General features: G+C 42.1%; 1 protein-coding gene across 23 annotated transcripts in view; it reads right to left on the bottom strand.

Moving 5' to 3' along the window:
• CAMK2G (calcium/calmodulin dependent protein kinase II gamma) overlaps nucleotides 1–14,690 on the bottom strand; it is a 400,936-nt gene that overhangs the window by 371,765 nt on the left and 14,481 nt on the right. For all 23 annotated transcript variants that reach the window (XM_082267524.1, XM_082267541.1, XM_082267535.1 and 20 more), the window contains exon 2: nucleotides 8,552–8,646. In XM_082267524.1, the coding sequence (XP_082123650.1) occupies nucleotides 8,552–8,646 (95 nt within the window). The remainder of the gene's footprint in view (nucleotides 1–8,551; nucleotides 8,647–14,690) is intronic.

The following is a 14,690-nucleotide window of genomic DNA, read 5'->3' as shown; positions in this document are numbered from 1 at the left end:
GAAAAGATTAGTAACCCAGATCAATCAATTGGAAATCACCTTTTACTAATTGGCCTACAGTTAAGCCAGCCATAAATGGCTCAAATCTCAGCCGGTTAAGCAGGGACTGGCCAAGATTTGAACCATCTATGGGCATGCTGATTGTACCCAGGTCGATCGATCTGGATACAACCAGCATGTCGGATTTCTAGCATGCAATTACTGCCAGTGGCTATAGCCGCTAGCAATAATTACTGTGTTCTCCTGGCAGGGACGGCTCCCCGTGTCCCACGCCGGGAGAATACAATAGCTCCGTGGGAGGCTTTCCCCCATGGACACTGACATTTAGCTCCGCGGTAGGCTTTCCCCCATGGACACTGACATTGATTATGGGGGAAATCGAATGAATGGTTTTCTTTCCTAAAACCCGTGGCTGCAGGAAAAAAAAAAAATGGCATCATCTGCTTACCTGGACTTTGAATGGTTGTTGTTGGTTAGCACTGTATGTAGAGCCATAGACTCTTTACTGCTGGATTGTGGCTACAGGGTATGTATCTGAAGAACCCTTATACTCTGAATTACACAACTGAATGTTGAGAAAGTAGGGACCTGGCAGTCAGCTGGCAATCCTCAGATAGAAAACATTACTGGCAGACTGAACTAATAAACCAAATTAATGACGATGGACTGAGTCATCTATCAATAAAATAAAACTCAATTACATAAAGAAATCTTAGCAGATAAGAGTTATGTTAGCGTCAACTGTAATGGTTATTTCATAGCAGCAATTCAGGGTCAGACCGGCACAACAGCCAGTCCTGGGACTTAAAGCGCCCTAGCCCAAAGATGTGACCTCAACCAACCTTAACCAAACCTGATGAAGTGTCAACATGTGGAATAAGCATAGGCTGCAGTAAGCCATGCTGCCTAACTGAAGAACACTGGTAGAGACAGGACAGATTGCAGGAGATCATAACAGCCAATACTCTACTTCTCTATCCCACATTACACTTGCAGATTGGAGAAGAGCGTAGAGCTGATATTACCAGTATAATGCTGTACCTGCACTATCCAAACTTAAAATGGTTGTAAACACTTACATATAACCTGTAAAGTGACTGGCCTTGGGTGGTGCACAGAGGTGAAACATCCTCCTACACAAGTTGTACCTGTTTATCTGCAGATATTTTTCTCCATCCTTGTAAAATTCAGATGAAATTTTTTTTCACAAACTCACAAAGGGGGGGGGGTGGGGAGCTGCAAGTACACACTGTACAAGAGCTCTGAGAGCTGACTGGAGGGATGGTACACACTCCCTTCACACAGCACAAAAGGAGCAGAGCTGTGGCTCTCATTTACAAACTTTGTGCTGGAGATCTCTACCATGTCACCTTTTTACCTCTTGGGGTCAGGAAAACTTGTTAGAAGTGACTCATACAGATAACAAATTAAATCGACAGCAGAGAGAAAGGAGAGGCCAGTAAACACTACAGAAATATGTGCTTAGTTTCAGATTTCATGTGTGAGGTTTACAACTACTTTAAGCTGGCCATAGACTGATCGAAATTCGGCCGGTTCAGCAGGGGCCATCCAAATTTTGATCATTATTTTGCCATCCCTGCTCAATGGGTGTGGATCATTTACATTTTTGGCAGAAACTTCCCAAAATTCAAGCCGTCTATGGTAGCCTTTGGTTTTGAGCAAGCTCTAGTTTTTTTAATGCAGTAATGAAAAGTAAATAGGGCATTGCATAGTGTTTGGCAGAGGTATCTGGACTGGACAACTGCCTTAACAGACAGATGGCATATCTTTTTTCAGCTGCATATTTAATACATTTTTAAAATTGTAAACTTTAAAAAAAGGCCATATTTACCAATTTAATAAAATGATAAAAACTGCAAAAGCTGGTCAAGTGATGGAAATGTTTAATAATATTAATTATTAGACAGGATTTATATAGCGCCAACAGTTTACGCAGCACTTTACAATATAAAGGGGGACAGTACAATTGCAACACAGTTCAATACAGAAAAAATAGGAGGGCCCTGCTAACAGAGCTTACAATCTATGACAAAAAGGGGTTGAATGGTTAGATGGTCAAAAATTGCCTTCAGGAGGGAAAAAAAAAAAAAAAAAAAAAAAAGAGTAGATAGAGAAAGTCAATTGAATAAAATGTTGTCTAAACCATACGGGTAAAAGAGCAGATGCTGTCAGTGCTGAATAAGCCCAGACTGCGTGCCATGGAGCTTTCCCCTTTTTACGGATATCACACCAGCACATTGCATCCCTTCCCAAATAGATTAGAATCTAATTTTAGGACCTGAGACAGATAAAATGACTTGCCAAAAGGTCACACAAAGTTAGAACAGGGTCTCTCCAAAAGCACTCTACCCACCTCATGGACCAGTAATCACACCCAAGCCTCTTCGCAGGAAAAAGATATTACTCTATGAAACAGAATGAAATCTACCTGGCAGGTGACTACTTTCATAAACGGTTCTTGAAGTGACAGACTATTTGTCTGTGTGTTACCAGAATAGAATTTAGGAAGTGGTCAGGCACTCCCAGCATCAGCTCCCCGTCGCAGCCACCAACTTACAGACACCTTGAGAGAACAACCTGTCATGTGCACAGCTAAACATGGTGATGGCCAGTTATCCTAATCACACTACCCATTGCATTCATCCGATTACAGGGCAGGATGGCAGCTCTGCGTCACCTAAACATTGTACGGGACCTAGGCAGGTAAGGCAGTATTCATGTTAAAAAAATAAAAAAATTAGTTTTCCCAAATTAAATCTCTTAAATCCCAGAGAACTTCTAAAAAGAGCACTTCAAACACTACCCAAGAACAAGATGTGATGCTGGCAGTAGGGCAGAGAACACCTCCGCAGCACTTCCCACTACTATATGCCTGCAAGGGTGGGCCCAGCTTGTCCTAGACAATACCAGCCTCCAGCACTGGGCGACAGCCAGCCAGGCAGGTTTCCTGTAAAAGGTAATCTGCACAGGCCTCCTAATTAAAATGTCAAAAACTGGAGCTAACCGATCAGCATGACACCCAAAGCAACTAGCTTTTTTTTTTTTTTTTTTTTTTTTTTTTTTAACTAGCTTTTTTTTAAAAAGGAGAGATCAGCAATGGTGGTCCAAATATTTCCATCGATACGTCTCTATAAATGTAGGACTTCAGGCAGACAGCAAACATCTCTTTCTTATATGCCCACTCCAATCCCTTGCCTCTGGAACTGGAAAGGGGGCCTAACTGTACACTATGAAACCAATTACGAACCCAAAAAGTAGGAAGTTGCACATTGATGATGTCACGTCCCATTTTGGACAGAGCTCACTGCAGCGACGACAGCCCCAGGACGAACAACGGCTGAACGCTCGTTGGAGGGCTGGGGGTCCAACTGACCCTCTGCCCTGGAGAACCAGGGCGGTCAGTCCGAATCCCAGCACCGCATGATCCATCTTCTTCCGAAGAGAAGACTAACACTAGAAGCTGACAAAATAAACAGCTAGTAAAGTAAGAAAAAACTGACATTTTCAAAGAAAATCAAATAAAAGATTAGTTACGCTGAGACTGGAGCCCCAGCACAGGGAATACTAACTACTCCTGACGCTAGGCAAAAAGAAACTGAGTTGGGAGTGGTCACTGCAGGGGGGTATTGACCAGATGGGACAGCCCCCATGGGTGTGTATATGCAAATGCCTTTGTTCTTTTGACTAAGTCTTTATGCCTAGCTACTCCTGCGGAGCGGAAGTCAATACCCAACAGTGATGACTTAGAGGTGGCGGCGACTGTCGGAGGACGTAAGAGAAACATATTCTGTTCAGGCAGTCTAGTGATTCACATACCCTACCGATGGTCCGAAACTTATCAGCCAAGAATGGTGTTATCTGCATTTTGCTCATAAGAGAAAAAGGGTGCCGATAATGGCGTCGAAAAACACATGCCATTTTGCAGCGATATGTGCTTATGGTGTTTTTCATGTCATGTGACTCAAACCACAGGCGCGTCATTGATGCATTTTTGCTGCGTTTTTAATGCATTTCAACGGAGAGGTGCGTTTTTTTGGTGCAGTTTTTTAACAGACCAAAAATGCAGCAATCAGAATTTTTAACACCACAAAAACGGAAGCACAACGGACTAGTGTGAAGACAAAAAATTTAAAGGGATACATTTTTATTGAGCTTTTTTGCGCTAAAAAGGTGCCAATAATGGTCAACAATAAATGTATATTCATTTAAATTCATGATATTAAATTAAAAAAGTCCAATATTATACAATTATATATAAAAAAATATATATATATTTTAAAAAATACTGTCATTTTTGGTTCCAGTTTTCGGTATCAAAATTTCCATTCGGTCCACCTCTAACAAACCCCCATTACAAAGCATAACCAGGAAAAAAGGCTCCGGCATTTTCTGGTTCATCCTTACATCATCTGCGTTATCTGCCTGATCACTGTAGAGAAGGCATCACTAAATGGCGGACCGTCCGGACCCAGCTAATGTCTCATCCGGACCCCTGCAGTCCCACTCTTTAGAGTCGTTCTGCCCACAGCCATCACCACGGCCATTCTCCCAGAGCCAACAGCTGGAGGCAGGACAGCTATCGACAGAGGGCGGGGGCTACCCAAGTTAACAAGCAGGTGATTGGTTGCGAGGATACAGGGCGGTCATCGCACAAACATGCGGTTCGGACCTCTGCTGTAAGAATATTTTATTGACTGGACCTTTGTGAATTTTAATTCAATACCCCTGCTGTAGAGTATAACAGTAGTAAGATGATTAGAAAGAACGGTCAAGACATGGGAAAGTTGACAGAGGCAAACAGTAAAGCTGAATCAGGTAATAGGACTCGGATACCTGCAGGAATCAAAAAATGAGCTGAGCAGCATTTACAAATAGTCTGTCAGGAAAATAGTATTTTACTATTCCCCGGTCCTGTGCTATAATGGATGGCTGCAAAAAAATATGCTGGGTAATTGAAGGCCCTTATGCTGAAAATTCCTTAAATAGTATGATCCACCAAAAATTAAAGCTTAAGCAATCCTGAAAATTAGTGTCAATTTTGGTAAGAATCCTGGAAAAAGATGATGGAACACAAACTGTGCAGTTGTTTTAAACACACAAATACATAGCTCCAACCTGCCTAGTGACAGGAATACATGCCAAGCACACAAAGGAGAAGTTAGCAGGTGCTCATTAATTGGCATTATTAATTCGGTTCTTGTTTGGGAAGCATCAAGCAGCGAAGCAGGAATTCTGGGACTGGCTCACCGTGCTCTCTGCTGACTTGCAGAGGATTTCCATGACTGCTATTTTCCATCAAGGGACATATCATTTGTAAGCAGCACACACAATAACACATGAGTTTTCTCTTATATATACTGTATATGGACCGGAGTTAAGACTACAGATGCAAAAAGAACACTGGAGGGAGAACCATTTACTTTGCCTCATATGGACATTCTGCATTTTAATATAAAGCCACAGGCTGATCATTTAAACAAACCTTCATCACATCTACAACAACATACTGAAAGCTATATTATAAATATATATATATATATATATATATATATATAAATAAATATAACACACACACACACACACACATACACAATTATTTCAGGGACGCAACCTAGTGCCCAGTAGCAGATGAACTACAACTCCCAGAATGTACATGTGAGGTGGTATATGAAAAGGGCCAAAGCATTTACTACAAAACCCCTCTCTGACATAAGGAATTGTATAAAGTATCATACAGCATCATAGAAAAAACAATGCTTCCGGATGGAAGAGATCCCCCACAGAAATCTCCAATACCAACATTTGGGCAAAGGTGGCAAAGAGAAAAGTAATATTTATGCAGCACAACTTTACTCAATATCATAATGTGACCATCTTTTTCAAAATGGTAATGTATTACATCTCCATTAATACACATCAGTCATGGGGTCTTTTTAGATTTGTGATCAGTGGAAAGAATGCCTCCCCTACAGTGATGGTCAGGATGCCATACTTATTGATAGCCATAAAGATCACTGGTGTCATGCCACCAACTCTGCCAAGTGGCACTGGCCCTGGAACTATGTAGGCACCATAAAAATGAGAGGTCAATCAGACACAGCTCGAGGAACCCCTAGCAGCTTCTGAAGGAACCCTGAGCCATGACTAAGGGCCGCCAGACAAAATGCATTGGCTGTTTTTACAGCCGTTATATGTTTTTGCAATAAAGGAGAACTATGGCTCTGAAAAGAGCAATCCATTGCAGTTTGTAGTTGTAGAGTACTACAATCCTGCTTGTCAACACACGCCCGCCGGTATATGCACAGCGAGACGTGGTAAATCACAATCTTTCTAATTTATGCCCGAATACTGAATAACTTGCTTGACAACACCTCTTGTCTGTGCTGCTGCTTTCCAAGATTAGCAAAGGCCTTTGCAAGGACTAATGGCACTATGCAAACAAGAGGAATACAGTTCTTTTCACCACAGTCACATGACTATAAGCAATGATGTCATAACGACAAAACACGTCAGGGCGGGGCTATATGGCAACTGGAAGTGAAGTCAACACGCTGAACCAGATGTGATGTGGACCGGAAGTGACATGGAAAGCAAGTGCGGTGGGATACGCTGATCACTGGCCACATGGTTCTGGTATTTTTGACAAAAATTAGCCTATTGATGAGCGTATGTTTTATTGAGTGCAATTTTAACTAGATAAAGGTTTTAAATGAAGTGGTTTAAAATGGGATTATGCTAAATTAGTTATTCTTATCTCTGAACCATAATACACACGTTTGTGAGGAGTACTGGAAGTGGAGTCATTCTAAGGCTGGCCATACATTATACAATTTTCTTGAAATATACCTTCAACTATGTAGCAGAATGGCCTGCCTAATTGGATACAAGTGAAAGTGTTGTTTAGCTTTAACCTCATATTATGTGGTGTGTGGTAAATCTAACAGAAAATTGTACAAGAAAATTAAGGACTTTAACGAAAGGCTTTTTTCTTCATAAATTCAGTGAGTGTGGCCTCTTAAGGGGAGTGGAAATCACTTGGAGCACAGTGGTGGTTATAGTTTGTCCTGGTTAGGTGGACTACACAAAGATTGTTTTGGATCAACACATGGACTTTATTTATAAACTGTTTATATTATTTTACACAGTGGTGGTCTTTTTATTGTTACACTTTAAGCATTGGGTGGTAAATGCTTGTGAAATCAAGTGTAGAGCTACCGAAGAATGTTGGTATATTGACTATTTTTGGTTAAAGAGGAAGTAAACCCTCCTCTGCAAGTTGTACCTATAGGTAAGCCTATGATAAGGCTTACCTATAGGTACTGTAAATATCTCCTAAACATGCAACGTTTAGGAGATATTTACCTTACATGCAGCCAGTGACATCACTGGCGCATGTGCTCTGAAGGAACGGCCGCTGGTGCCGTTCCTTCAGAGTCCGGTGCCGTGGCCGTCAGGTCCTGCGCGTAATCGCGGGTCCAGCCAATCAGATGGCCGATTGCCGCAAACCCGGAAGAAGGGTGACAGAACATGTCACCCATGGGAGAAGTGAGCAGTCGGTGCTTCGGGGCTTCGTTCTAAGGTAAGTATATCATAATGAGCTAGTATGCGATGCATACTAGCTCATATGTTTGTCTTTCAGGTGTACTTTTTGAAAAAAAAAAATTCTGAGGTTTACAACCTCTTTAATCATGTACTTGCATATGAACTGGAAGGGGCGAATAAACTGAAGTTTCAGGTGCAGCGTGTACAAAGGTAAGTTTTCAATGAATAAAAGATTTTTCTGCAATAGACCAGTGATCCAATTACTAGGGGGACGAACTGCAAAAAAAAAAAAAAAAATTCATTTGAGAGTTTAGGACTACTTTAACCTGTTAGCTGTATGCAGCGTCTTCTCAGGACTCTTTCCAGATCAGCAATCAGTATTATACACAAAATAGCAGCATATATGATTGTAAATATATGTGAGGTTATACCAACTGCTAGGAGTACAGTGCGAAGCGTAATCAGTAGAAGCAGTCAAGTGACATGGGCTAATCATGTATAAATGCTGATCCATATCAGACATCAAAAATGAAGTACCTTGCATGTATAACAGCCCACTTCTACAAATGACTATTCAGAAAACATCCAAATTAACAAAAGGATAAAACATTTTAACTCTTGGGGCCACATCACACCAGGAAATGCAATCAATACTGCATGCACTACGTTTGGAAACGCACTGCAACATTATCCAAAGTACCATGTGATCTGGTGCAAACCCGTTGCGTTTGTGACCTGCGTTTGGGGTGTCGCTGACACCCACTGCAGATCACAACTGTAGTCTGCTTTGAATGCGATGTGAAAATGCGCACGGAACATGAATTTCCCGCACCGCATTCTTTAACCAATAGCAATAAAAAAATCAAAACAAATTAGAAGTATGAATTTTAGTAAAGGAATCTCAAGGTTGTTAACACTACAGATATTCCTTGACATCAAGGCAAGGAGTCGGCCATGTAATGCGGTTTTGTTCTCAGTACCATCTTACCTCTAGCAGACAGCTTCTTAGTATTGATAATCTTTGCAGCATATTCCTGATTGGTGGATTTCTTCACACATCTTCGGACTACGGAAAAGGCACCCCTTAAAATAAATGGTAGATAAAAATATAGATTAAAGACTAAAGCCAGGCAATACATATAAAATAAAGACTATAAAATATTGATTGTATATTGGGATATCTGCATGCATCCAATATCGGCATTTTATTGAGCCAGAAGGTGTACAGCCCCGCTGCCTGCTGAAGTATGCTGCGTGTGGAAGGTGCTAAATGCTGTAGCAAGTGGTATTTGCGTTTAGGGTCCCAAACCCTCAGAGACATACCAGGGTGGCAGGTATTCTGCATTCTGGGCATATATCAATGAACACAAAGGGGCCTAAATGCAAGTACCACTCAGAACAGCACTCAACCCAACGCTGCGCCTGTGCTTTCTGGGCACACTAAAATGCCAGGATTGGACACACATGGGATAAACGCCTATTTTACTAGTCTTACAAAAAATTAAATAAAAAAAAAAAAAGATTTTAGGAGCGGTCAATTGCCCTTTTTAAGGTAAATCTGTAGTGAAAAAAAAATCTGCATAAACCTATGTTAGGATAAAAGAGGTACCATAAGGATCCTATTTTATTGGGATGCACTTCATAGGACCTTCGGAGCTCCCACAACATGCCAATGTCAAAGTACAAGGTAACCCCAGTGGCTGCTATCTATTGAGGCCCTGGCCTGTAACAATGGAATGTATTTATCAGCTTTCTCGGAGGTTGGCACCAACACAGGTAGCTCAGAGCACTGATGGCGCTCTAAATAGCCAGTAAGGTTCATGCAGGTTTAAGTCATACAATACCTTTTATTTCCAGGTGGTAGTTATACAGCACCTTTAACTACTAGTTCCATTATAAACTATATCTAAAGCCTACGTTTTTTTCTTCGTTTTAGATAGACTGTTTTCTTTTAACGATTTGTGGCCCAATCAACGCCAATAGTAAATGGACACAAAATGCAACGGGAAGGTGAATAGAATATTGTTGCTTTAGGGGGCTCATGAGCATGGACATTTATGCCTCGCTTCCACTGAGTGGTACGGTACGATACGGTTCGGTTCAGTACGGTACACCTTGTGTTTCCACTGCCAATAGTACCCTTTCATGATAGGCGTGGTGTAGCAGGAAAGCTGTGATAGACGATTCTCTGTCAACCAAAGTTCTGCAGAGTGTAGCTCCACCCTGTTGGTACGGTACTAATGTGCTTGGTACCCCAACGAAAGGGTACCAAAAAAGTGGTACGGTACGGTCCGGAATTAGGGTACCATTCATAATGGAAACGGCATAAATAGCGTACCATATCGAACCGTACCAGAAAGCTCAGTGGAAACGAGCCATTAGAGGCTCAAAAGCGCTCAAGTGTACAATCCCCGCTCCCTGGGATCTGCTGGTGGTGCGTACAGCTGGCCATACACGTGGTTGTAATCACGGAAACGCAGATGCGCCTCTGCATTCACCCGTGTACACAACGGCATCCCTGAATGCCAAATGAACACAAGAGCATGGAAAGCGATGGGATTTTGTGTACACTTTAGCAGCACACATTTCTCAATGGGCAGATATAATATGGTTTACCAGAAAACAGAGGAAGAAAACACAGTGCACACTCAACAGAACCAGTTGCTAAGTTATAGGACAGCAAAAGTACATTCAGTATTCAATGGTCTTCCTTATGAAGATACATCGGATACTCTATGGATGTGGTAGATCTTCCAACCTCACGGGTGAAATCATCAGGGAAACTGCTCAATCTCATTAAGCCAGACAGAAGGATCAACGACACCTGAAAAAAATTCTCATAGTGTAGTATTTATTAAAATTATGTAAAATAAAACAAGTTAAAAACACCACCAAACCACAAAGCAGGGAATGGTGTTTGGACTCTATAACTAACGGTGCATGCAGTCCATATACAGTGCATAAGAAAACATGAGGCACATAAACTTACATAGTATGTGGCCAAACTGAGCTCAGAATGGCAGCAGGACCTCTGGCATAAAAGTCAAGCTCTACGGCCGTTTCGCACCATGCGCATCATCAGGAGAATGATGGTTGTTGAGTTCGGATGACGCGCATGGGGCACAACAGCTGTACAGCTTGACTTTTATGCCAGAGCTCCTGCCGCCATTCTGAACTCAGTTTGGTGGCAAACTATGCAAGTTAATGTGCCTCATGTTTTCTTATGGACTGCTTGCACCGTTAGTTGTAGAGTCCAAACACCATTCCCTGCTTTTTGTGGTTTGGTGGTTTTTAACTTGTTTTTTTTACATCATTTTATAAAATACCACACTGAGAATTTTTTTATGGCGTCGTTGATCCTTCTGTCTGGCTTGATAAGATTGAGCAGTTTCCCGGATGTCTTTCATCTGTGAGGTTGGAAGATCTACCACATCCATAGAGTATCTTCATAAGGAAGACCATTGAATACTGAATGTGCTTTTGCTGTCCTATAACTTAGACAGCAACTGGTTCTGGTGAGTGTGCACTTCTTAGGCCCCTTTCACACACTCCGTCCGTCAGACGGATTCCGTTTTTCTCAGCGGGGGATCGATCCCCCGATGCCCCGCTGAGCAGGAGGAGGACAGCTGTGTCTCTGCGCTGTGTGCGGAGACACAGCTGTCAGTTCCCCATGCATCTCTATGGGGGAAATCGGATGGGAACGGACCGTCGGTCCGTTCTCATCCGATCCGCTGGGCGGATGGAAAATAGGGTTTCCATCCGTCCAGATTTGACGGATTGGATGTCAGCGGACATGTCTCCGCTGACATCCGATGCCCCATAGGGATGCATGGGCGGACCGTTCAGATCCGCCTGCGTGAAAGAGCCCTTATATTTGGTGGAGGCAGCACAGATGGTGATTAACCGAGATTGTGAAGTAATAACACTGAAACTATTTCATTTACACTTATGGATTATAATAAAGTGAATAAAAGTCCATTTTATTTGATTTAACACTCAGTTTTGTTTATGTACATTTGTATACTTGTTGAAGAGTATCACTATTATTCACACAGCGCTTTATTTTTTTAATGTACTTTTTGTGTTTGTATATTCACACATATTGCATTCTGCTTTTTCCAGAACACTTAAGCGCTGACAGCTGACTTTTTAGATTACAGCTTTAATATGGCTTATTCTGTGACCTGTTGACTAAAAATCTCTAAACAGAGATCACTGGTAGTAATGTTCTGTGACTGGTGGCATTTGTTTTAGATTTTAATCTCACCATTCCACTAAAAGGGCGACTTCCATTAATAGATAAAGGCTGCCGACTACCACATTAGTGAAGCCCTGACTGCAGACAATTCCTCAGTAATAGAGCTATGGAGTGCGGCCTAGGCAGGAGCAATGGCCTCTGATTTGGTTAGTGAACTAACAGGCTAACATTTATTCAACCTACGACGCTACCACCTCAGATGACTGGTCCAATTTACTGAAAAGCAAACCATAATCCCAATATTACAAAACCGCGCACACACAGGATGAACTAGAAAATCAACGTATTGGGAGGGGTCAATGTAACAAGCTAGATGCTAACAGAATCCGGTGCTATCTAGAATAAAATCCATCTGCCGGTCATATTAACCACTTCTGGACTGGAAAGGTTTTACCCCATTAATGACCAGGCCATTTCTGGCAATACGGCACTGCATTACTTTAACTGACAATTGCGCGGGCGTGTGACACTGTACCTAAATAAAACGTATGCAATTTTTTCCCCACAAATAGAGCTTTCTTTTGGTGGCATTTGATTACTTCTGCGGTTTTAATTTTTTGCGCTATAAAACAAAAAAAAAAGTGACAACTTTGAAAAAAAAAAATAATAATAATATTTTTTTACTTTCTGCTATAAAAAATGGTCAAAAAAAAAAACAGCACTAATGACACTAGCAGGGAAGGGGTTAACATCAGTGGCGATTAAAGGGTTAAGAGTGTCCCTAGGGGGTGCTGGCAAACTGCGTGGGGGTTGCTCTGACTGAAGGAAGACAGAGATCCATGTTCCTGCTTAGCAGGAACACAAGATCTCTGTATTCCTCCCTGTTGGAACGGCGATCTGCCTTGTTTACATAGGCAGATCGCTGTTCTGCCTCTCCTGGGAATAATCGCGGGTGGCTGGCGGTCCCGTTGACTAACATCCCCACTAGCCAATTATGGTGCAATTTGGTGTAATAGAGCCACACTCCCGCAGTAATGTGTGTATACACACATATATATATATATATATATATATATATATATATAATACACACACACAGCGGGCGGGAGGCAAAGGATTAAAGGCACGTGAAAAGTTATGGCATGGTTTATATAGTGGTTCCAGGGCTAAAATGATTTTTACCCATAACACAGGGCTTGACAAATTTGCTTTGAATCCAGGAGCCAGCTAAAAAGGAGCCATTTTTTTTTTTTTTAACAAAGCCTACAGATGGAACATGTAAAATGTTCCTAAATGTGAAAGTTTTTGCACTTTTTGCACACATTTAAAAAAATTATTTTAGGCCTGAAGATTACATAAAACCTCCAAAACATTTTATATTTTCTGAGAGCACCCTAGAGAATTAAATAATGGTAGTTCCAATTTTTTGTCACATAATATTACTGCAAAGGTCCAGGAAGCACAAAAAAAAAAAAAAAAAAAAAACACACAACATTAAAAAGTTCATTTTAGGGGGCACAAAATGCAATAAACTACCAAATTTTTTGGTAAACTATAAAAGCCGAGGTTGCACCGAGTAAATAGATATCAAACATGTCAAACCTTAAACATGCCAGTACCTTATATTTTTCATAAGCGACGCTTTAAAGGTCCCCCTTAGGTCCTCAGTTTGACGTTATGAAAGAGGTCTGGTGCTAGAATTATTGTTCTCATGCCGGCGTGTGCGGCTATATGCAACGTGTATCGCAATCGACGGTTTCAGGCATAGGCGTGCCGCCACGTGCATTTACATTTGTTAGTGCGTATATGTGGGGGTGGCGGGCGTCACTTTTTTTTGGAAGGGGGATTTTACTTGCTTGAGTGTAATATTTTTTAAATTAAAAAAAAATATATATATATTTTTTTGTTCTCATCACATAGTGGATGAAAAGTCCCTTGAGTCTCAATTTACACTAGCGCGACTTGTCAGCCTGACAAGTCGCGCTCCCTCGCGGTCCATTGACCGCTACAGGACCCGTTCTAATAGGAGCGACACAAGTCGCTCCGACTTAGAAAAAGGGTCCTGTACTACTTCGGGGCGACCTCTGAGCGACTTGCATAGACTTCCATTATGTGAAGTCCATGCAAGTCGCTCCGAAGTCGTGGTGCATGGGAATGCACAAGTCGCCCCCGAAGTAGTACAGAGTCGTGCCGCCCGAGTGTGAACCGACTCCAAGTGATGGTTTATTTGGTGAAAGTTTCTCTTTAATGAGACAGCCAGGATCTACAAGAACCCACACGTCTCCCCTGTGCTCCACTGAACATAATGCAATGCACATCGCACTGCATTACATGCTTTCGCAGCCTTCATGGGCAAGGAAACTGAACCGGGACCCGGAAGTGACAACTAGTAGCGGAGGAAAGCAGACTTGTGTCCGCTCTCCTCCCTCCCTCTCTACCCGACGGCACCCGCTATGCCAGTCCCGGGCTCGCAGATGGGCAAGGTCTGGTCGCCTGGGGTTTGTCTCGCTGTGCATTAAGGTAAAAAATGTTTTACCACTAGCTATGCTCTACCAACACCACCAAACACTTACCTGAGTCCTCTATATCTTTCTGCTCTCACAGGCTAAACTAATGCCTCGTTTCCACTGAGCGGATAGGTTCAGGTCGGTACAGTACGCTAATTTGAGTGTTTCCATTATGAAAGTGGCCCATACAACCGAACCAAACCGCACCATTCCAGGTCCTGCTTCAGATGTAGGGCCATAGGAAATGGTACGGTACGGTTAGGGCGGAGCTACTGGCGTCACATGATAGATTCCACTGATTGGCGGACAGGAAAACTTCAATGCTCACGTCAAATGAAAGAGCAAAACAAACACCTCATTTGGTGTAAACCCAGCATGGTCCCTGGTGGCCCGACTTGCAGTGGAAACGCTCACCTGAATAG

Source organism: Pelophylax lessonae (assembly GCF_965119305.1).
Source record: "Pelophylax lessonae genome assembly, chromosome: 9".
Taxonomy (NCBI): domain Eukaryota; kingdom Metazoa; phylum Chordata; class Amphibia; order Anura; family Ranidae; genus Pelophylax; species Pelophylax lessonae.
Note: the sequence above shows the minus strand (reverse complement) of the source record. Positions and strands in the feature narration are given on the sequence as shown.